At 63.1% G+C, this 20,428-nt stretch overlaps 1 protein-coding gene across 1 annotated transcript; it reads right to left on the bottom strand.

The window, feature by feature from the left end:
* Positions 1-7: 7 nt before the first annotated feature.
* SYNPO (synaptopodin) lies at positions 8-16,419 on the bottom strand. Its single transcript, XM_052772142.1, has 4 exons — positions 16,306-16,419; positions 15,282-16,062; positions 4,129-6,041; positions 8-2,815 (listed from the first exon to the last, which is right to left on the bottom strand). Exons 2-4 carry the CDS (start codon positions 15,754-15,756, stop codon positions 2,036-2,038), a joined length of 3,168 nt encoding a protein of 1,055 aa, XP_052628102.1. The 5' UTR covers positions 15,757-16,062; positions 16,306-16,419; the 3' UTR covers positions 8-2,035.
* Positions 16,420-20,428: the final 4,009 nt, after the last annotated feature.

The following is a 20,428-nucleotide window of genomic DNA, read 5'->3' as shown; positions in this document are numbered from 1 at the left end:
CCCTTGGGGACTGGGATGCCGTCACCCCGGCATGGAGCGGGGCTGATCCCTGGGGACTGGGATGCCGTCACCCCCACATGGAGCGGGGCTGATCCTTGGGGACCGGGATGCTGTCACGGAGCAGGGCTGATCCTTGGGGACTGGGATGCCATCACCCCGGCATGGAGCGGGGCTGATCCTCAGGGACTGGGATGCTGTCACGGAGCAGGGCTGATCCTTGGGGACTGGGATGCCGTCACCCTGGCATGGAGTGGGGCTGATCCCCAGGGACTGGGATGCAGTCACCCCGGCATGGAGCGGGGCTGATCCTTGGGGACCGGGATGCTGTCACGGAGCAGGGCTGACCCTTGGGGACTGGGATGCCATCACCCCAGCACAGAGCAAGGCTGATGCTTGGGGACTGGGATAGTGGCCATGCAGCAGCAGCAGCAGGAGGTGGCCATGTGCCACCTGTGCCCAGGCCACCTTGGGGGCGTATTGGAACCAGGCAGGCCAGGCCGGGTGGGATAACAGCAGTTTATTTGTGAGTTGGGTATACAACTGTGTGTGGCGAAGGCAGGTCGTGGTGGTGGGGGGGCTGTGTCCCCAGAGGGGCAGGCTGCAGGGTGGGGGGACCCTGGGGGACAGGGAAGGGCTGGCTGTGACAGCGTGTCCTGGGAAAAGGGAAGGGGTAACAGGGTCTCCCTGAACAGGGAATGTGCCAGAGCCCCAGCAGCCCAAACAAAGTCTCCATTGTCGGTGCTGGTCTTACCAGCACCAAGGCTGTGTCCTCTGGGTGGGTGGCTGCGGTCACTGCCGTAGCCTCTCCTGGCACCCCAACCGGCTCCTGCTCACCCCTGGGTGGGGACACGTGCTTTGAGGATCCATTGCCCTCCTGGGCACCCACTGCTCTCCCCAGGCTCTGCCACGTAACTGTGTCCACCCTGACGCCCTCCTCTCCCCATCACCCCCCTGAACCTCCCTCTGACACTGCTGCCATCATGGGGGCCTCTGCTTGCCCCCCCAGCCCCTTGGAGGGCTCCCTGTGGGGACACTGGCTTGTCCCCAAGACACTCTCAGCATCCCCTCCTGCACCGACACCTCCTTCAAACCCTCTGCAACCTGTACCACTTGCTTTGCCTCCCCCCAGCCCCCCACTTTCTCCCACCCGCCCTGGCTGCCGCAGCACCCGCGGGTCCCTGTGTGTCCCTCCATCCTTCAGGGGTGGGGACAGGGATGGGGTGAGCCTGAGGATGGGGACAGTGACAGGGTACAGGATGGCGCTGTCCCCCTTTGCCTGGGCGGGGCGGGAGGGCAGCTGTAAACGGTCCCCTTGATGTGGCAATAAATAACTTTGGCTCTCTTTTCGTCACCAGGGAAGGATTTGGGGGAATTTGTTTCAGAAGGCGTCAAAAGTAAAAAAAAAAAAAAAAAAAAGCAATGAAGAATTGGGGGGCTGGACTAAAAAATTAACTTTTCCTCCCCAAAATCTGGTTTCAGTTGAAACCAGCCAGATCTGGAGGCTGGGAGAGCGTGCCCGGCCGTGGCACCTGCTCGGCGCTGCACACCCATGCCGGGTGTGCCGTGACCCCGTGGGCAACAGCACCGGCTGTGCCACCCCAGGAAAGCAGAGCTGCGGTGACACCTCGGCGTGACACCTCGGCACTGGGGACAGGGGGCTCGCAGGGGACCACCGAGTCCATCCCCATCCTGGCTATGTGGCATGGGGCCGGCTGGCGGGCAGGCGCTGCAGAGGGAGGGGGCCGTGCTGGGGGCTGGCTCCCCCCCCCGCCACCGCCTGCTCTGCCTGCTGACCACGCAGTCCTGCCCCGAAAGGTTAGGGTGGTAAAAATAGAGTGGGGCCATGGGCAGGCGGGAGGCACCTGACCCCGCTGGCATGTCGAGGGGCTGCAGCAGCTCCGCCGCGGAGCGGGGACGCCGGTTTTTGGGGACCTCAGCCCCCAGGGTTGGGATGTTCCCAGTGGGGGAGGCAGCGGGTGGCATCGCCCGGGCTGGCAGGGCCAGGGAGAGGGTGGTTTGGCCGGGGCTGGCTCGTCTAGGAGGTGCAGGGGGCCCCCGAGGGCAGCCCCCCCTGCTTCAGCCGCAGGCTGCTGGTCCAGCCCCGGGGACAGAGGTTGAAGCTGTGGATGCCCGGGCTTTTGGCCCCCGAGTCTTCGGAGTCGAGGGAGACGTCCGAGTCCGTCGGGGACCGGGAGGTGCAGCGCTTGGCCGGGGATCGCCCACCCACCACGGGGGACGGCAGGGGACTCTTGGGGCCGGGGGACAGCCCGGGGACGGGGCAGGAGGACACGCTGGGTGACAGCAGAAGCCGGCGACCCTCTGCCCAGGAGGCACGGGGCATCCCGGGAGAGGCACAAAATTGGGGGCCATCCGCCCGGGGCGATCGCAGGGGACTTTTGTGGGTGGGCGAGGGGCTGCCCAGGCTCCCCGGCACGCTGCTGGCAGCCTGCAGTGCCGGGGCTCTGGACCTCTCCGGCCGCGCTGGCCGGGGGGACTGGGGCAGGCTGGGGGGGCCAGCAGCGATGGGGGCGAAGGGCCGGGAACCCTCCGGCCCCGCAGCTTTGGGAGAGGAGCTCTTCCTCCGGGCAGCGTTGATGATGTTCCTGGCGAGCCGTGCTTGCATCTGCCGGCTGGCCCGAGGGTCGGCGTCCTGCCGCAGCGGGGACAGGGACCTCTCGCTCCACGGAGGGGACGTGGGGGGTCCCTCGTCCAGCTCAGGCACCGAGGCCGGGCTGGCCCAGCCGTCCAGGCTGCCCGGGCGCCGCAGTGGCCGGGGCGTCCAGGTGGGTGAGGCGGGGAGGGACGGCCGCCTTTCCTGGAGGGGGACAGAGAGCGGGTTAGTGCCGGCACCGCTCGGCGGGACGAAAGGGACGGAGCAGAGGGACGGGGGCAGGATTGGTGCCGGGGCGAGCTTCATGCTGGCTCAGCCCCGCGGGAACTGGGGATGCCTGCTCGTGCATTGCACCCCCTGCGAGGTCCCCCAAAATGCATTTGCCTCTGCACCCCCTCACCAGCCGAGGAAGCCGGGGCAGGCTGAGCCTGCAATTAGTCATCCTTGCCCAAAATAGGACCCAGGACCTCTCACTACCTGCAGCTTCCTAAAGCCTCCCTCTGGGTGACACACGGAGACCCCCCCCCGGGCCACCCCAGGGGTCCACCACCCAGCAGCTGCTCCCCAGCCAGCAGGAAAGAGAAGAGCCAGGTCTGACAGCGCAGAGAGTGTATTCAGAAAGAGGGGGAAAAAAAAAAAAAGAGAAAAACGCAGGAGAAATAAAAGCACAGTTGAAAGGCAACTCGTTACCGTGGGGAGAGCGGCAGGAGCGAGGGATGGGCAGAGGCAAGGCTGGACCACGAGCATCAGGCTGAGCATCACCCAGCGGCCCTGCCCTCCTCTGCCCGGCACATCCCTCGCTCCTGGCCGTGCCAAGCAGCGCTGCCTGTCCCCAGCTCCAGCACCAAGCACGGGGAGGGACAGGGACCCCGCGGTGTCCCCAGTTTCGGCACCACGGGGCTCTGCCATTCCCCCGGGGATGTGGCTCTTCCTCCGCAGTGTGGAAGCAAATGAGGACAGATCCCGAAGGAGCAGCAGAAGAAACAGGAGCAGGCACAGTGAGGCAGAAAGGCGGTGTGTCCTCTCTGGGTTTGCTTTGGTAGGAGGCCGATAGGAGCCGGCAGGACAGAGGGGCTGCAGGTGAACGGGCAGAGCCGGCAGCTGCCGGTTATGAGAGACGGAAAGGCAGGAGGCGAGGAAAGGACGGAGCCAGAGATGCAATGCTCCATACAGTTTCCAGGCGAGAGAAGAAAGCAAGAACCGGCGGCCCCGCGGGACGGGCAGGCTCCCGACGGCTCTTTGGGATCCCGCAGGCTCCATGGCCCCGACTCCTGCTGCCACCCCGGGACCCCTCGGCTCCCATTACACCGGGGGGCTCGCCCCTGTCCTGGCACTGCAGCCTCCCAGCTACGTCTTTTTTCTCTTTCCTTTTCTTTTTTCCCCTTTTTTTGTGGTTGGTTCGGCTTTCGGAACGCCCATGAGCAGTTAGGGAGGACTTGGCCAGCGGAGGGAAGACTTAAGCCCCCGCGTTTTTCTCTCCACCACCACTACTTGTAGTAAAAAGAAGGTTTCCACACCTGCGGCTCGATGCCGGCGTTCCTGGTGGAGTAGGAGGGCCGGGGTGCCTGGAAGCCTCCCTTTGCTCGGGGCGGCAGCAGGCGGCACGGGGAGGCCAGCAGCACCTCGTTCGGGGCTCCGGGACCGGCACGGCTGTCATGAGTCAGGGGCAGAGCCCCGGCGGCACCGGGGAAGGGGCTGGAGGTGGTCTGGCCGGCACCGGGCACGGCGGGGGGATGCCAAACAGGGGAAGGAGGCAACGGAGAGGTCGGGCAGGAGGTTTGCTGGGAGTAGGGGTAGGCGTCGGGAAGAGAGGGTCTGGGTGGAGGCATCTCCCGGGGCATGGACCTCGCTGGCCCCTTGGATGGAGAGAGGATGAAGAGTGAAGACTGGAGCTGGTAGGGCTGGTGCTTGGAGATCTCCAGCTCCTTCTGGGAGACCTCATTTTCCATCAGGTTGCCGCCGTACAGAGATGCTGGGGGGGTTTTGGAGGGCCTGGAGGGACTTTTAGAGGGGTGTCTGGAGACCATGGGCGACAGGCAAGCGTTGGCGTCGTACCTCCAGGAGGGAGGCAGGGACATGGTGGGCGACGGGGACCGCAGCAGCTCGGGCTGGGAGGGAGCCTCGATGATGAACTTCTCCATCCTGGACTGTCGGCGGGCGAAGAGCTCGGCCCCCTTCCCTCTCGCTTCACTGAGGTTGTGGCTGGGCTGCGGCTTCGGCTTGGGCTTGATGGTGGGAGACTTGAGGCAGGAGGACCACGCCGGAGCATCGTCGGCGGGCAGGAGGTGCTGCCCGCCCCTGGCCACGCTGTTGGGGACAAAGTTGGCGGCTTCGGCCCCGAGGGCGAAGGGCTCGTCCTCGGCACCGGGCTCCCCATGCTCCTTCTGCTTCTTCCTGCTGTCCACGCTCTGAACCAGGTCCAGCAGATCGGGGTTGGGGCCCAGCTTCGGCTTCTCGACGAAGGTGAACATGGACTTTTTGCCGGCTCTACGGGCGGCCGACTCCTCCAGGATCCCTGTTTTGGGCAGAGGGTTCGGTCCGCTCGCCCCGCAGCTCAGGGGGGGACCTGGCAGCATCTTCTGCTCCCGGGGGGGATACAGAGCCGAGTAGGCGGGGGGAGAGCGGACGCGGGTGAGCGGCGGGGGGCTGCTCAGGGTCTCCGCGTAGGTGGGTGGCGGGGGCAGCTCGGTGGCAGGGGGCCCATCCGCCGGCTGACCGCTGGCGGGGGATGCCTGGGTGCCAAAGGGTCTGGCCGTCCGGTTCTTCACAGGCTTGGGCTTGGCCAGGGTGAGATGGACCTCGTAGTACTGCCGGCCCTGCACCCCATTCTGCTGCTGGCTGGCCGGGGATGCCGTCCCGGTGGCCGTCCCCACTGGCGCGCTGGGCACCTTGCTGGGCACCTCGCCGGGCACCTCGCCATTCTTCCCCTCCTTGGGGCTCTGTGGCAGGGCAAGAGACGCCGCTGTGCTCAGCCCCGCAGGGGCTCCTGCGACCCCAAGTCCCCCTGCCCTGCTCTCCATCCTGCTGGCCACCCCCTCCTGCACGCCGTTGGTGGCAGCTGATGCCATGTTCTCCTTCAGGTAGATGCTAAGCGGGACCTGCTGGGCTTCAGCAGGCGACTCCCGGCACGGGGAGGCGTTCACCTGCAGCCCTTCTCCTGGGGTGCCGGGCTGGTCAGGCTCTGGCTTCGTCCCCTGCCCCTCACCCTCCTCCATGGCTGCTTGCCGAGGCCGGGGCGCAGGGCTCAGTGGCAGCCCCCCGCCATGCCCGGCCCCGGCGAGCCCGTCGACACGCTGCTTGCGGCGGTTGAAGAGCAGGACGCCCTTGGAGCTGGGGCTGGGTGCCGTGGTGAGCTGCGCCGCGATCCTCCGGCTCCGCGCCTTCGCCTCCTTCAACTCCTTCTCAGAGAGGCTGGCGCTGCGGGAGAGACCTGGACAGAGGGGAGAGGGGAATTAGGGGGAACTCAGCGGGGATGTGGGATCTCAGCCCTCCCCACCCAGGACCAGCAGCCCTTTCTCCAGGTATCCCCTGGCATCCCAACCCCTTCCCCGGCAGCTGGGGGAAGGCAGGAGGTTTGCTCCGGGGCTGGGGTACACGGGGGGGATAACGCAGTCCAGGGGTGATGGGATGCTAAGCTGCAGCTCTGCGTGCCGAGGGGACAGATGGCAAAGCCCAGGGGACACCCAGGGGCACCCAGGACCTTTCCTCCTGTCCCACCCAATATTTCGGCTGGGCTCCGCATGCCCACCATGGTGACCAGTGACCGTATGGGAAAGGAATTTCTCCAAGGGCTTCAGCAGGTCTCAGGTTGCAGTTCACATGGTTTTGGCCCCTGGCTCGAAGAGGCAGCAGGCAGGGAAGGGGCGAGCGCATGTCCCCTGGCCCCTCGCCCCAAATCCCAGCACACTCAGCCCCAAGAGGGCAGGAGAGCAAACCCAGCGTCAGCTGGGAGATGCCAGCCCGCCATAACCTCATGGCAAGGCCGGTGGCCAGCCCCATCTGGGGACTGATTTATGGAGCAACACGAGATGGCAGCAGCCGACAGAAGCTATGCAGATCCTGACCCGCCGGACACAGACACAGCCCACAGCAAGGAACCAACTTCATGCCTTGGGAGCCTATGCAAGTGCTAAAAGCAAAGTGCTAAAGCCCGGCGAAAGCCCCATGGTGAGCAGCCGGAGTGCTGCTGGGCTTCTTGTGTGCTGGCCAAAAGGTCAGGGCACCAGCCCTTCCCGAAGGCCAAAAGGATGTGGAGCTGCCGGGAACGCGTTTTCTCAGGGTGAGCAATTTCCTACGAGCTTGCCCTGAAGCACCCACGGGAAGGGCAGCGTCCCCGGCCCTGCCGAGGCCACTGTTCAGGGACAGACACCGGTGCAGAGCATCAGCGTCACCCCAGCACCCACCAAGGGTGCAGCCCCCTCCCCAAAGGTGCTGCTGGGATGGCTGTGATGGGGTGGTCCCACTCCGGGCTCGGCAGGGAGGTGGGTGGCCAGGGCTGCCCACCCCAAGCCCTGCTCCTCCAGGGACGACCAGTGCCCCCTCTCCTTCCCTTCCCACCCTTTCCCTTCCCTTCCCATCCTTTCCCTTCCCTTCCCTTCCCTTCATGTGTTTCTCATTTTCTTGCCTTCTGTGCCGCTTGGGAGCCTTCCAGGATATTTTCAGCAGTGGCTCAGCCTACCAGTGAGGGAAGGGATGGATGACTAAGCCAAATCCTTCCAGCGAGCCCACGGTGAAGCAGGAGGGCTGCTGCAAGCTGGGCATCTCCTCTTCCTCACCCTTCATCCCTCCCACCTCTTTCAGCACCCAGCAAGTCCCTGCCCTGGCTCCAGCACCGCCAAGGTGTTCAGGATGGCCCTGCTTCCCTGGAGGGGCTGGAGAGGAGGAGGAGGGTGGATGAAGCCTTTGGGCTGCCCAGCAGGAGGGGTTTGGCTGGGCACAGGGGAGAGGAGGCACAGATGCCAGTGGAAACTCTCTCCTGGAGACAAGGAGCCCATCCGCAGTGGCGATGCCGGCGGCCAACATCTCCCCCAGTTAGCGCCCGGCATTGTTTAACGCCCCATTTCTATTTGTTTTGGCGGCGGCACAGAGTGGGGCCGTGGTTTCCTCCGGCCGGGCTGGCTGGAGGGCGGCCAGCACCGCGGCTCCCACTCCACGGGGTCGCCCTCGCCGCCTTTATCTTCGAAACAGAGGAGAAAAATGGCCAAGGAGCCGTTGAGAAACAAGCCACAGGCTCCAGATGTCTGTGAATTTTGTGCTCCAAGCCGAGCATCCTCGCTTCCTCGGAGGCTGAGGCCGCCTAAGAAGCCGAGCTCTCGGCGGAGCCATTTCACAGCCTCTCGCTCTTGCTACTGCTTTTTAACAGCAACCGAGGGGCCCTGGGGGATCTCCTCCATGCTGGAGGGATGACTCAGCTCTTGGCCAGCCCGTTCCTGCTTGGACTAGCCGCCGGATACACTCCTGCATAGCCGGGACCAGTGCCGGGATTTGTCCCCCGGGATTTTGCCCCCAGGTATCCCCATCCCTTGCTGCCACCCCGGGCACAGGCATCCCTCCAGGCCAGGGGGTGCTGCCGGGTGGGAGCCCCCTGCCTGAAATCCCCTGCTTGGCATCTGGTCCCAGCATCGCCTTGCGGACCCCCATCCCCTATGCTTTTCCAGCAGCCCCTCTGCCCCTGCCCACCTGCTACCCGCCATTCCCAGGCTGCTCCACCCAAGCCCACTGGAAACAAATCCCTCAGGACACTAATGGGGATGCTGGGGGTAATAATTGCTCTTCACATCCAATGTTTATCACACGGATAGAGAGCACCAAAGCCTCCGGCAGGCCAGAGGAAATTGCAGAGAACCACCCTGTACACCGCCCTGCTTGCACAGCCGCACACAGCCGCAGACAGACGGACGGACCCTGCAGCCCGGCTCTGCAGACACTATTGCAAATGTGGCTCATCATCGCTCAACCGAGGGTGACATGCCATCCCCAGCCAAAGGACAGGGACCACCTCCCTCCCCTCTCTGCTCCAGCCTGAGCTGCAGGATGAGGTTATTCGACCTGGTGTGAGAACTTTTACCCATCTGCCACAGTGACCTGCACCCCGTGCTCCTCTCCCAGCTGCAGGGAACATCTCGTCGTCCTTCCCCACCATCCCCTGCCAGCCGGGGAGCCTCGGGTAGGCGCTGGCTGGGTGCTTCTCCCCAGCCCCAGGCTGACGGGAGGGAGCTCAATGCACTGAAAATGTCCAGGTGCTGGGGAGGAGGAGGAGGGGCGCGGGGCCGAAGGCAGCCCAAGCAGCGCGGGGAGGAGGAGAAAGCAAAACTATGTGCAGCCGAGGGCGCCAGGGGCTCGTGCAGCACTGGAAACTGGCTTCCGCCCATTAACAGGAGTCCAGTCCAAAATCCAAAGGGTGACTGGCTCTTCTCGTGCTCTTCCACTCTTCCTTCCTTCCTTCCCACGCCATGCACCGGCTTGCCACCGCGCTGCCCTTCGGGAAGGAAACATCTCCCCTCTCCAAATGTCCCGGCTTCTTCCAAGAGCAATGAATCCAGCCCTGTCTGCTGCTGCGTCCCTGTGTTGGGGGGTCCTCCAGCAGCCCCCAGCCCTGCGGTCCAGGGATACTGGGGAAGGAGATGCTCCCTGTGCCGTGCAGGACCGCTGGACTCCTGGCACATATTAGCAGCCGGCCACTGGCCACCAGCTGCTATTTTGGTGCAAGGCACTTCAGCTCCAGACAGAGGAGCCTATAGATCTCTATCTATATATTTATATAGGCACTTGCTCCATTGGTTTCCTGTAGCTCCAGGAGTGACTTCCAGCAACATCCCCCAAATGCAGAGCTTAACAGCTTCTTACCAAGCTGTCAGTCATCCTTCCCGCAGCATGTACTGTGCTCTCTCCTCCAGAGTGAGGATGACGAGGGTGATGAAAGGCATTTTTGTTGCTCTCGCCTCTTGGCCAGATGGGAAAAATAAAATTCCTTCCAGCTCAATTTTCCATGCAAAGATGGGTCCCCCCGCACAGTGCTACTGCAGAGTGTCTGAAGTCCAGCCAGCAAAGGCTGGAGTCACCATCTGACCCCAAATGATGGTTAAGGATGTATCAGGCCCTGCTTGTGGCCCACCCTGCCCTGACATGGACTCCAAGAGCTGGGATGAGACGAGGATGTGGCCCCAAATTGCAGGGAGGGGAGATACCCCAGGGCTCTCTCAGCTGACAGATTCAGTGGAAGTTGCTGGCTTGACGTGGCCGGGATGTCACAAAAAGAAAAACAGCGACTTGGAAGCCGTCACCTTGCAGGGATGGGTGGCTGCGAGCACCGGGCATGGTGGTGAGAAGTGCTTGTACGGAGAAGCCAAGAGGTACCAGAGTCCCGATGGGGCCGGTGGGATGCAACAGGCCATGTGAAATCTTGGACTCAGGGCTGGCAGGCGACTCCAAAACCTCTGATTTGGGCTCTCTGTCCCTAGCTTGCTCCTGGGTCAGACGCTCACCCATCCCAACGCTGCAGCCCACCTTGGCCAGCTTGCAGGATGATGCTCACGATGTCCCACTGGGCCAGGCACAGCACGGACCAGAAACCCCAAATCCACCTTCGCACAGCGCAACAGCCGCTATCCATAACACGCAGGCGCTTTTCCCCCTTTCCGACTATTTCTTGGTCTGCGGTGAGTCAACCCAAATGGTGCCTCTTACTGGCAAAATCCCATTGGCAAAACCCAGCATTAAACTGAGAGAAACCCCATCTCTCCAGAGGGACACACGCTGCTGCTGTGCCACCTCCCTGCCACAAACCCGAACGCACATCTACAGCCGGGCAGTGCTGGGGAGGGGGAATCCAGTGTTTTCACCCAAACATTGAGGGCTTTGGACACCGAGGAAATGTAAGCAGGTTTTTTGGCAGAGAAGCCAGCTGGCCTTTTGCCCCAACTACAGCTGTGCAGGATTTTTTACAATGCACACTAACTCGCACACATTTAAGTCTGCGCTTCCCTCCAGCTCCCAGTTATCCCAAATAATCTGCTGCTAGGAAAACAAGGAGGGTAGCACAGACAGGCAGTCGAGCTAGCTAGAAACAGATATGATTGAAACCTACGGATAAAAATATGACTGTTTTCTGCCTCATTGCCAGCTTCCAACCCTCCTGTACCGCAGATATAAAACCTCCATGAAGTTTTTATCCATGCTGGCCTTGCAGACCCGAAAAGCCCCAGCTCAAGCGGTGGGTGCCGTGGTGGGAGCAACCTCGCCTGCCTGGCAGGACGCACCGTGCTGGGCCTCTCCTCGCGGGCGCCTTTGCCAGTGACAAAATCTGGCACAGCGAGAAAATTCGATGCGCTTGCAAGTTTTCTCTGCACTCTGTTCGCAAGGGCTTTGCTGGATTTGGAGCTGTTTGCCTCTCCACGCTCCTCCCGGCTCGCAGCCATGCCCCTGCTTTGCCCGGCGCTCAGCACCCAAATCCTGCCGAAAATGGCCCCGCGGTCTCCATGCAGCAAGCCCTGGGGCACCCATCTCCCACCTGGGGGGAGGAGGAGAAGGGGCTGGGGGTTAAATTTTAATGGGGACTGGCTGCCCCTGCCCCAGCCTCACTTCCCCGGGGCACGCCAAGACGAGGGGATACAGCGAGCAGCCCCAGCCCTGCGTGCATCCGCACTGGGGAAGAAGAGGCTGCTGCTACCGCAGAAGTGGAGGCAGCACCTTCCCCCAGCCAGCCAAAATTAAGCTTTTAGCTTTGCAAAAGGAGGCTGGAGCCGGGCAGACCTCCTCCAGGCTGCCCTGCCATCCATCTGCCCGGCACGCAGCAGAGCCAGCCCATCCCGTGGCCGGGTACCACGGGGACCCCATTCCGCCTGGCAAGTGAGTCCCAGCCCCTCTGTGCCCGCTGGTGCTCGGACTCGCCGTGACACATCCCAGGCTGCCGGGGTCCCAGTGACAGCCCCGCCGGGCTGGTGCCACGAGCCGAAGGTGCTGGCCTGGTGAGAGAAGGTCATCTGGCTTGGCTTGTCCCCGTCAGATGGACCGAGCGGGGAGGGGAGTGGGACGAAACGGGGCCTTCGCCTGTCCCTTGCACAACCCGTAAGGGATCCATCCCGCTGGCTGCCAAGCCGGAGGGACAGACCTCGTGTCTCCAGCACAGGGTGGCATGGCCAGGGGAGATCACGTCCCCATCGCAGGGGACGGGGGACATTGCCCGGGAAGACACTCTGCAGAGCTGGGAGGTGCGACCCTGCCAAGCCCCAGGGGGGACCCCCACGTCCCCCCACATCCCCCCACTGTTCCTCCCACGCCCCACACCAGACCCCCGGGTGTGGGCAGAGGGAACCGACACCCTCCGGGCTAATTTATAGAGAGAGAAACCCCGCTTAGCCCCCATCTCCCCCCAGGCTGTGTGCGGCTCCACTCGCCCGCCCTTCACCCACCATCAGCACCCCACGGGGGGGGTTCTGGCCGTGCACTCCCGGACCCCCAAGCACCCCAGGACCCCCTGTGCACCCCCAGCCCCCCCCACCCCCCCAACCCCACCCGTGCACTACCAGCCCCTGGCACCCCCGGCCATCCCCACATCCCACCACCGCCCTCGCCCCCCCCCTCTGCTCTCCCATCCACCACCTCCCCTCCCACTGGGATCCCAGTGGCACCCCTCAACCCCCCGCTCCCTGCCCCGGCTCCCCCCCCCCCCAACCCCCCTCGCTACCCCCCAGCCCCGCAGCCCCTCCCGGGGGCAGCCGCCGCCTCCCCAGCCCCGGCCCTACCCGCGGTGCCGGTGCCGGTGCCGGTGCCGCCGCCGCCCCTCGCAGCCCGACTGCACCGGGGAGGAGGCGGCGGGCAGGAAAGTTGCGGCAGCTCCGCCCTCGGAGCGGGCCCCGGGGGGGGGGGGGAACGGGGACGACGACGGCGGGCGGGGGCCGGGGCCGGGGGGTGGCGGGTCCCACCGGTCCTGCCCCTGCCCTCCCCGTCCGACCGACCGGACGGGACGGGTCCCACTCCCCCCCGGCGGCACCGGCAGCCGCCCCGGCTGCCCCCGGCGGCCCTGCCCCGCCGCTTCCCGTCCCGGCTGGGTCTGCCCTGAGCCCGCTGTCGGGGGGAGAGCAGCCGGGGCATCCCCTTACCCAGCCCTGCGCATCCCCTTATCCCATCCTGGGGCATCCCCTTATCCCTGCCCTGCGCATCCCCCTTATCCCTGCCCTGGACAACCCCCTTACCCAGCCCTGCGCATCCCCCTTACCCAGCTCTGCGCATCGCCTTACCCCCAACCCTCGCCCCCTTGCCCTCCTCCCAGCACTGCTGGGGACCTGCAGCCCCATACGTTTCAGATACCAGAGGGGAAGCAGGGCCTCCCCTTGCTGCCAGTTTCCCCAGTGCCTAAAAAGCTGGGGTACTTGGAGCTGGGCAGAAATCCAGCACCGGTGTCACCACCTTGGGGACCCTCTGGGAAGAGCACTGAAAGCTCTCTGCCAGGGGTGGTCTGCTCCCAGTGACGGGGGGACCACAGCCCTGGGTGACGTGATTCCTGGGGAGCCTGCATCACCTCCCACCTCCGCCACCCCGCTCCAGCTGGGGCTGCAGAGCTCCCGGGCACCGCTGCGGGTGGGACCAGCCTCACCCCCTTCCCGCGCCTGTCCGCACCACAAGATGAGCTCTTGGCTTTATTTTTTGCCTTTCTAATTTCCTTTCTTCCTGCCCCTCTATGCTTTTTTGTGCTTTTCTGGTTTTTGAGGGAGACTGGCGCTGCCTCGGCAGCCCCCAGGGAGCGAAACCTTCTGTTTATTTGCACACCAGACAGAGAAACCAGTCCTGCCTCCTGCATCTCCCAGCCGCTGCCTCTACCCGGGGCTCCTGTGCTCCCCAGCCTGCCCCGAGAGATGCCAACCAGCCCGGGCCGCTGTGCTGGATATATGGGAGCAGACAGCCTGGCCTTGGGCTGCTGGACGGGGACCAAAGGGGCACCTGGGACCTGCCTGGGTGGGTCTGCACCGCTCGGGCGTGGGGGGGCACCTGCTTGGCTCCCAGCTCTCAGGACCACCCCTGCACGATTTTGGGTGCAGATGGATGCACCCCTTTTTCTTGCAGGAGCTGTATGGGGTGGGGGTTCCTGTACTCCCAGCCAGCTAAGGAGAAGAGGAGCAAATCCCTGACACCTCCCGGGGGGGTCCCTGCAAACACCCTGCTGCAGAGGCAGTCCCAATGCCACCTGCGCGGGGACCTGCCCTTCCCTCCCTCCTCCGCTGCCATCCCTGCTCTGAACCAAACCTCTCCTTTGCAAACCTGCAGGGTTTTTGCAAGGTCGCGGCACTGCTGCCGGCACTCAGGACCCTCAGCGCCATCCTGCCCGGAGGCTCTGGAAAGTCTGACGGGTCCCGCAGGCAGCGCCTGGTGGTGATCTCACTTGGAGGGGGAGGAAACGGGACAGACAAACTCTTTCCAACAAACCTGTTGAGTTACTTTAAAATTCCAGGCTGGCAGCAAAAGTGCTGGATGGCGGCACGGGTTAGGAAAATGCTGAGCCTGGACAGAGTCAGGCCTGACCTTTCCCCACCGCAGATCTGCCGTCCCAGAGCAGAGTGAGAAATGGGAAGACTATTTGGGTCCATCTGGTTTGTGTGCTGAGCCCTGAAACACGACGCCCGTACGGCCTGGGGAGCTGCTGGGGCAGCAGCGAGCCAAGGAGCTTGGCTGAGTTTCCCAGCCCTCATCCCGTCCGGGGAGCTGCTGGCTTTGAGGACGTCTGACACCCCAAAAAGGAAGGGGACGGATTCTGGACACCAGGTTCATGTTGAGCATCCCCAGCCGGTCCCATCCCTCCCCATCCTGGGGGCTGCTTTGGGAAAAGCAGGCTCTGAGCAGAGCGGCAGCATCCGATAACGCCATCCCATGGGGACAGTGACACACCTGCCTCGGCGCCGGGTGGCAGCTGAGATAGCAGCTGGGCAGGAGCAAAATAGAAAGAAGGGTGGAAGCGGGGTTTAAATATGGGTCTGATGCCTGTAAGAGGATGGGTCTAATCCTGCGGGAGCATCTCCCCTGGGTGGGGAGGTCTGCGGTAACCCTAGATATGTGCCTGTATTTGCGTCACCATGGCCGAAGGGACAGTCACAGAGGGGAACGGCTGTGAAACAGGGCTGTGAAGCGAGGCGATGGCAGAGAACATTGTAGGAACCAACCGGCCTGAAATAAAGTGCTTAATTTTTAAAGCAGGGGCTGAAAGAGAGATGGCCCCAAGCCACGTAACAAATGCTTGGCCATCCCCGCCCCGACCGACCGGGGAGAGGTGTCCCTGTCCCAGGCAGCACCCCAGGAGCTGGTCCTGATCACCCCCCTCTTGGCAGGGTCCCGCCAAGCCCCGAGGCCAGGGTGAGGGCCGGGAAGCCCACGCCGCTTGTGCCCCGCTCGGGGTTCGGTTGAGCGCTTGGAGACTGCGGGAACCCGCCCGCTGCCTTCCCACCCCCCTCCCAAGAAAAGCCATGGATTTCTCCTTATTTTTCAGGCCAGAGAGATCATCTCAAGCTAAAAAAGTCCCAGCAGCTCAGCCGGGAGCCTGGGACCTCTAACCCGGCGGAGGTCCTGCCCTGGGAAGAGCCGGGTGTTCCCACCGCCGTGCTGGGCAGCGGCAGCTCCGGCCCCAGGAGCACGCCAGTGCTTTTTGGGGTGGGGGACGGTGGCCAAAGGGAGTTTCTCTTACCTGCTTTCCTCGGCTCGCCGGCAGGGTTGATGAGGACCCGCTGAATCTTCACCACTTTCCACTCCTGACTGGGGTCAGCCGTGGAGCTGGCTGCTGCAGGGGGCAGCTCTGGGGCAGAGCCGGGGCATTTTTTGGGGGCTGCAGGTTCAGTTGCCAAGGCCAGGCTGCCGTTGTCCGCTGAGGGACCCGGCGTGTCTCCATTGAGCCCCCTGGGCTCCCGCCAGCAGCTCCCACTCGCCTTCCCCCCTGGTGGTCCTGTCCATCCCTCCTGCTCGACTGCCTCAGAGGCAGGAGCATCCCGGAGCTGACGGCACCTCTGCCCCCCTCTTCTCCCCCTCTCCTGCCAACAGCCGGTGTCCCCCTCGGTGTCCCCCTTGGCCGTCCCACAGACACACGGGTTTTGCGCAGCCTCGCTGCGAGTGGGGCAGCCGGGCTGGATTTGCAGACAGGGCTGCCGAAGCCTCGCCTTCAGCATCTTTGCCACTTTCCTTCGCTGGCACTCCACGGCCTCTCAAACCCGCTCCACATGGCCGAGGGGCTGGCTCCTCCCCGGCAGCGTCCCTCGGAGCGTGGGCAGCGTCCAGGAGGGAAGATGGCCACGTGCTGGGCACGAGCCCAGCTTTAGTCCTCTTGCAGGCAGGAGGACCAGGCGCGATGCCACAGGAGCAGGCAGCTTTCAAAAATCCAGCCGCAGGGATTTGCCCGGAGGACACACGTCACCAAGGAGGATTTTGCAGGAATTTCTCTTGTCCAGGTGGGCAGAGGAGCAGCATCTAAAGACCTGTACAAAGGTAAGGGGGAGCGTTACGGATGCTTGTGCATGCACTGATTTCCTCTGGCTGCAGCCAGCGGAGCGGCTCCCGGCACCCCCAGCCTGGGCTGCAGCCCCAGCACTGCTCCCCACGAGGAAGGACCCCCTGAGATGCAAACACTCCCTAACAGCTCATTTGGAAGTGTCCCCCACCGCAGCAGCCCCCCCAATGCCATGCTCCCCACCCCAGCACCCTCACCCTTCCGTCCTCACCCTGGGGACAGCACCCAGGGCCAGAGCCCAGTGCCCAGCTCCCTTTGCTTTTGCAGCCCAGACGTGGCTGCAGACACCCCCGTTTGCAGCCAGCACTGGGGGACGGTTGCTGCTCAGGAGGTGGGAGCATTCGGGGAAGAAGCCCGTTCCCTGCGGACGGGGTTTGCTCAGGGTTAGCAGGAGCCTTGGCTCCCACCTCCATCCCGCTGGAAAGCAAAATTCCCAGCATCCAGCTAACAAAGCTGTGTTTAACCATTGAGTGACTCACGCGGCGCCGGGACAAGCGCAGACAGACCCTCTTCCTTTCTGCCGAGCACAAATCCTGCTGAATGACGAACGCGCGCACTGACACAGTCGAGAGGCGAGGTATCAGCTGGGAGAGGGGGATGTCATCGCTCCCGGGACAGGATATGGGTTACAGCGAAAGAGGGAAAATCCTGTGCCGTGAGTCGTCCACAGCCGCTCAGCTCAGCGTCACCCAGCCCCGCTCACTGCAAGGCTGGGTCCCAGGAAAGTGCCCGCTGGGCATCACTGCTGCTGGGAGACCGACATTGCTCACAGCACATGGACCGTGAGGGATTTCCCAGCCTAACAGCCGGCGGAGGAGGAAAAGAGGTTTCTGCTCAATGCAGACCCCTCCCTGAGTTATTGCAAGGTTTTTCAGTGAAGTAAGAAAATGCACCAGGTCAACACCACATACTGAGCTCAAACAGGAGTACACCCTGCAGCTTCACCCAGGGCTCTCACAGCTTCTCTGCAAAACTTTCGCTGTCCTTAGCAAGGTTATTTTGGAAACTAAGGCAGATTTGAAAACAGCCAGTGAAAGCTTTGCTGCTGAACAGGCGCTCAGGCATTTCCCAAACGCAAGGCTGCATTTTTTTGAGAATGCCCAAAGGAAATCTTCTGCCCTTTCTGAAATCCTTCCTGCTGCCTTGCTTGCCTGCAATTATTCAACACGGATTTGCAAAGAGATCCTGGGGGGAAAATTTCAATGTTTCTCTCTGAAAAAGAAATCTCACACTGCTCTTTACGTAATTCGGGGCCTCAGTAGTTGCGGGAAGCCACCCACATCTTTCCTTAGAAACATGGCAAGTTGTGGGAGCTGGAGGGTGCTGGCTTATCTCAAACGAGGGCAAAGAGAAAGTTGCTGAAAACAGCCCCAGCCCAGGGTGGGTCAGCAGAGATCCTCTCGGAGCGGCTCTGCCATCTCCCCGCTCCCATCCCCTCACTCCATCCGCAGGGAGAAGGTTTCTTGGGCAGCACGACTCCCGCCCATCCTACACCAGAGCTGCCTTGACAGTTTGCTGGGCGAGCCCGTACCACCCTGAAAACCATCTTCCAAAGCCGCCCCCTTCCATTTCGTGAGCGCTTTCTGCAGATGGGCATATCCCGAGGACGGGCGCCCACGATCCTGGTGTTCCCCGGGCAAACCCCTTCTTGGCGAGACCTGAGCGGCGGCGTTCCCCGAGGACACGCTGCAGGGACGGGGCCGCCCACGCCACCGAAATACCAAGTCACGCATCTGCTGCCTCGCTGGGGGCCAGTCTGAGCCCGGCACCGTGGCGGGGGAACGGCGGTGGAGCTGCCGGTGGGGGAGCTGCCTTCCCCCGGGACACGGCACGGAGACCTGGGGTCTGCAAACAGCGCGGGAAGGGAATATTTATGGGTAAAGTGCATCTCTAGCAAACGCTGCAGGGCTGATCCTGTCTGCGAGAAGACCGGCTGGGTAGGATGGGTATATGCGCCCCGGGTGCATCATTGAACCAGCAAAGAGGAGCAGCATTGCCAGCCACATCCACAAAACCAGGCTGGGATGAAAACCGCCCACCTGTGCAGACCACCGCCTGCAGAATGAGGCTGTAAAGGCGTGAGGGTCATTTTGGGGAGTATTTCAGAGGTGCAGCACCAAACTGGGGAGCAAGGGATGCTTGAGCCGGGCACTGGTGCCCAGCTCACAGCCCCAACAAGCAGCTGCCCACCGTGCCTCCCCGGAGAAGCACCTCGTGCTCCCCAGCAGCAGCAAGTCCCTACAAAAAGCTGCAAAATGGTACCAGAGGAGTGAATAATAATAATAATAAACTCCTTCAATTCACAAAGTGCTGAAATCTGGCAGTAGGGAGACCTTTTGCTCGCCTATCTTTCCCTGCCCACTCCCTGGCGGGTGATGCACAGCCCTCCCCGCCTGCCTTTCTCACACCCAGCCACCCCCCCGCCATTGAAAAAAGGAAAACTAAAGTTAACTTTCCACCTCCCACACAAATATTTTTGGCAGGCATTGCTGGCATTCAGGCTGCCGAGCCCGGGGGAGACGGGGTCTGCAGAAAGTCTTCATCTCCGTCTGTTCCTGGCATCCGCCCGGGGGACCTGGGGGACCGCGGTGGCCTGGGCTGGTCCTGTCCCAGCTATAGTGCAGGGACAGGAGGTGGCACAGCTGTAAAAAAATGGGGTGCACCTCCAGGACAGCCCTGGGGACCATGGGTGGCCCGGCCACAGCGATGCCATAGAGTGGGGGTCGGATTTGCACCCAAGCCTGGGCTCTGTCCCCGGTTTCCTCTGTTGTCCCCAGCCACATCGCTGCCCAACACTTGGTTTTCATCATCATTAAATAAGCGGGACGGGAGTGGGAAGGGGTGTGAAAGCTGTCCCCAGCACAGCGGGGGCTCTCGGGTTTCCCCGAGGTCAGGCAGCGGGTCGCTGTCACTCAGGCAGGACCCTGCTGTCCAGACTTGCAGTCCCCAGCTCCGGTCACAAGATCGGTTCCGTCCCTTTCCAAAATAGCCCAGCCGCAATGTATACATCTGGGGATCTTCACACCTTTCCTGTGCCAGCAGCTGAATGTCCCCTCGGGGGAGCTGGGCACCTTCCCCCCGTGGCACCTTCCCCCCACCGTGGCACCCCACGGGGCAAGGAGCCTGGGTCGGCTGCATCCCCGAAGGGCAACCATCCATCCCTGGGGGGGCTCCGTGTTTCTTTAAGGGAGCGCTGCCTCCACAGCTGATACAGGAGATGTCTTTGCAGTATAGCTGTCACCCAGTGGCATTTGGAGCTGTGCCTGGGCCACCCTGTGCCCGGACACTCTCCCATGTGCTGCAATCCAATATCCCCCCCCCGGCTCGCCGGGTACCTGGCTGGGATGTGCTGCCGAGCCACGTGCTGGGGGGAGGCATGGCCGAGGTGCCTGCAGGGTGAACCCCCCCCTTGCATGAGGACCCCATCGCTAAACCCCAAAGCCCTGCAGGGCTGGGGCTAGCTCGGTGTCACCCTGTGCCACCTAACATCCTCCCACGGGAGACTGGGACCGCTTGCAGCAGGGAGGGGATGGCCACGGGAGGGATGCAGCCAGGCTGTGCAGGATGGATGGAGAAAAAACTTCTCCACAGGGGCCAAGGGCTCTCTGTGGGTGTCCAGCACCCAGGGAAGGGGCGTAAGGGAACTGGGATGTGATGAGATTGCTTCCCTGGAAAGCCCTGCCAGGATGAGAGAGGAGATGCCAGGTCACCTCCCTTGGCATGACAGGTCCTCAGCCTCGCCGGCCCAGGACGGACCCTGTCCCTGTGGCGAGCCCTGGGAGTTTGGGCAAGGATGGCCGCATCCTGGCTCCTGCAGGCGAGGCAGGGGCTGGCAGGCACAGCAGCCAGCAGCGTGCTGGGGAAAACAAAAGCCTTTTTGCAGCGCTGATTTACTACCTTGAAGGAAACCGGGATAGAAAAAACAACATTCCTGAGCGCCTGTCCCCATGCAACCTCCACAGTCCCCAATGTCCCAGCTTGCCTGTGGGGACATGGGGCTGCCAGTCCCGGCACACGGGTGCCCATGCTGAGCTGTGCCCTCATTCCCTGCCCACAGCTGGCAGGGAGAAGCAGCAAGAGAAACGCCCAAGGACGGCACGGGGGCTGCGGGACACCGGAGGAATTGTCCTTATTAAGTGGTAAGCAGAGCAAGGGAAGAGGAGGACAGCCGCATCCTGGACAGCTGGACCATGTCCTCTCCCTCCTCCACCCAATGCTGGAAGCAAGGACTGGATGAGGCTGCAGGGGCTGCTCTGCATCCCTTTGCACTGCTCCTCATCCCTTTGCACCGCTACGTGATTCCTCACACAGGTCCTGGGCTTGTCCCTCCGCCG

This window comes from Harpia harpyja, chromosome 20, assembly GCF_026419915.1.
Source record: "Harpia harpyja isolate bHarHar1 chromosome 20, bHarHar1 primary haplotype, whole genome shotgun sequence".
NCBI lineage: Eukaryota > Metazoa > Chordata > Aves > Accipitriformes > Accipitridae > Harpia > Harpia harpyja.
Note: the sequence above shows the minus strand (reverse complement) of the source record. Positions and strands in the feature narration are given on the sequence as shown.

Excerpts from the sequence above, each read along its gene's own strand:
- SYNPO (XM_052772142.1), bottom strand. The coding sequence starts at position 15,756 with ATGCTGAAGGCGAGGCTTCGGCAGCCCTGTCTGCAAATCCAGCCCGGC. Across the intron at positions 6,042-15,281 it reads CGGCGAGCCGAGGAAAGCAG|GTCTCTCCCGCAGCGCCAGC; the intron begins GTAAGAGAAACT and ends CCCTCTGTCCAG. Across the intron at positions 2,816-4,128 it reads ACGCCGGCATCGAGCCGCAG|GAAAGGCGGCCGTCCCTCCC; the intron begins GTGTGGAAACCT and ends GTCCCCCTCCAG.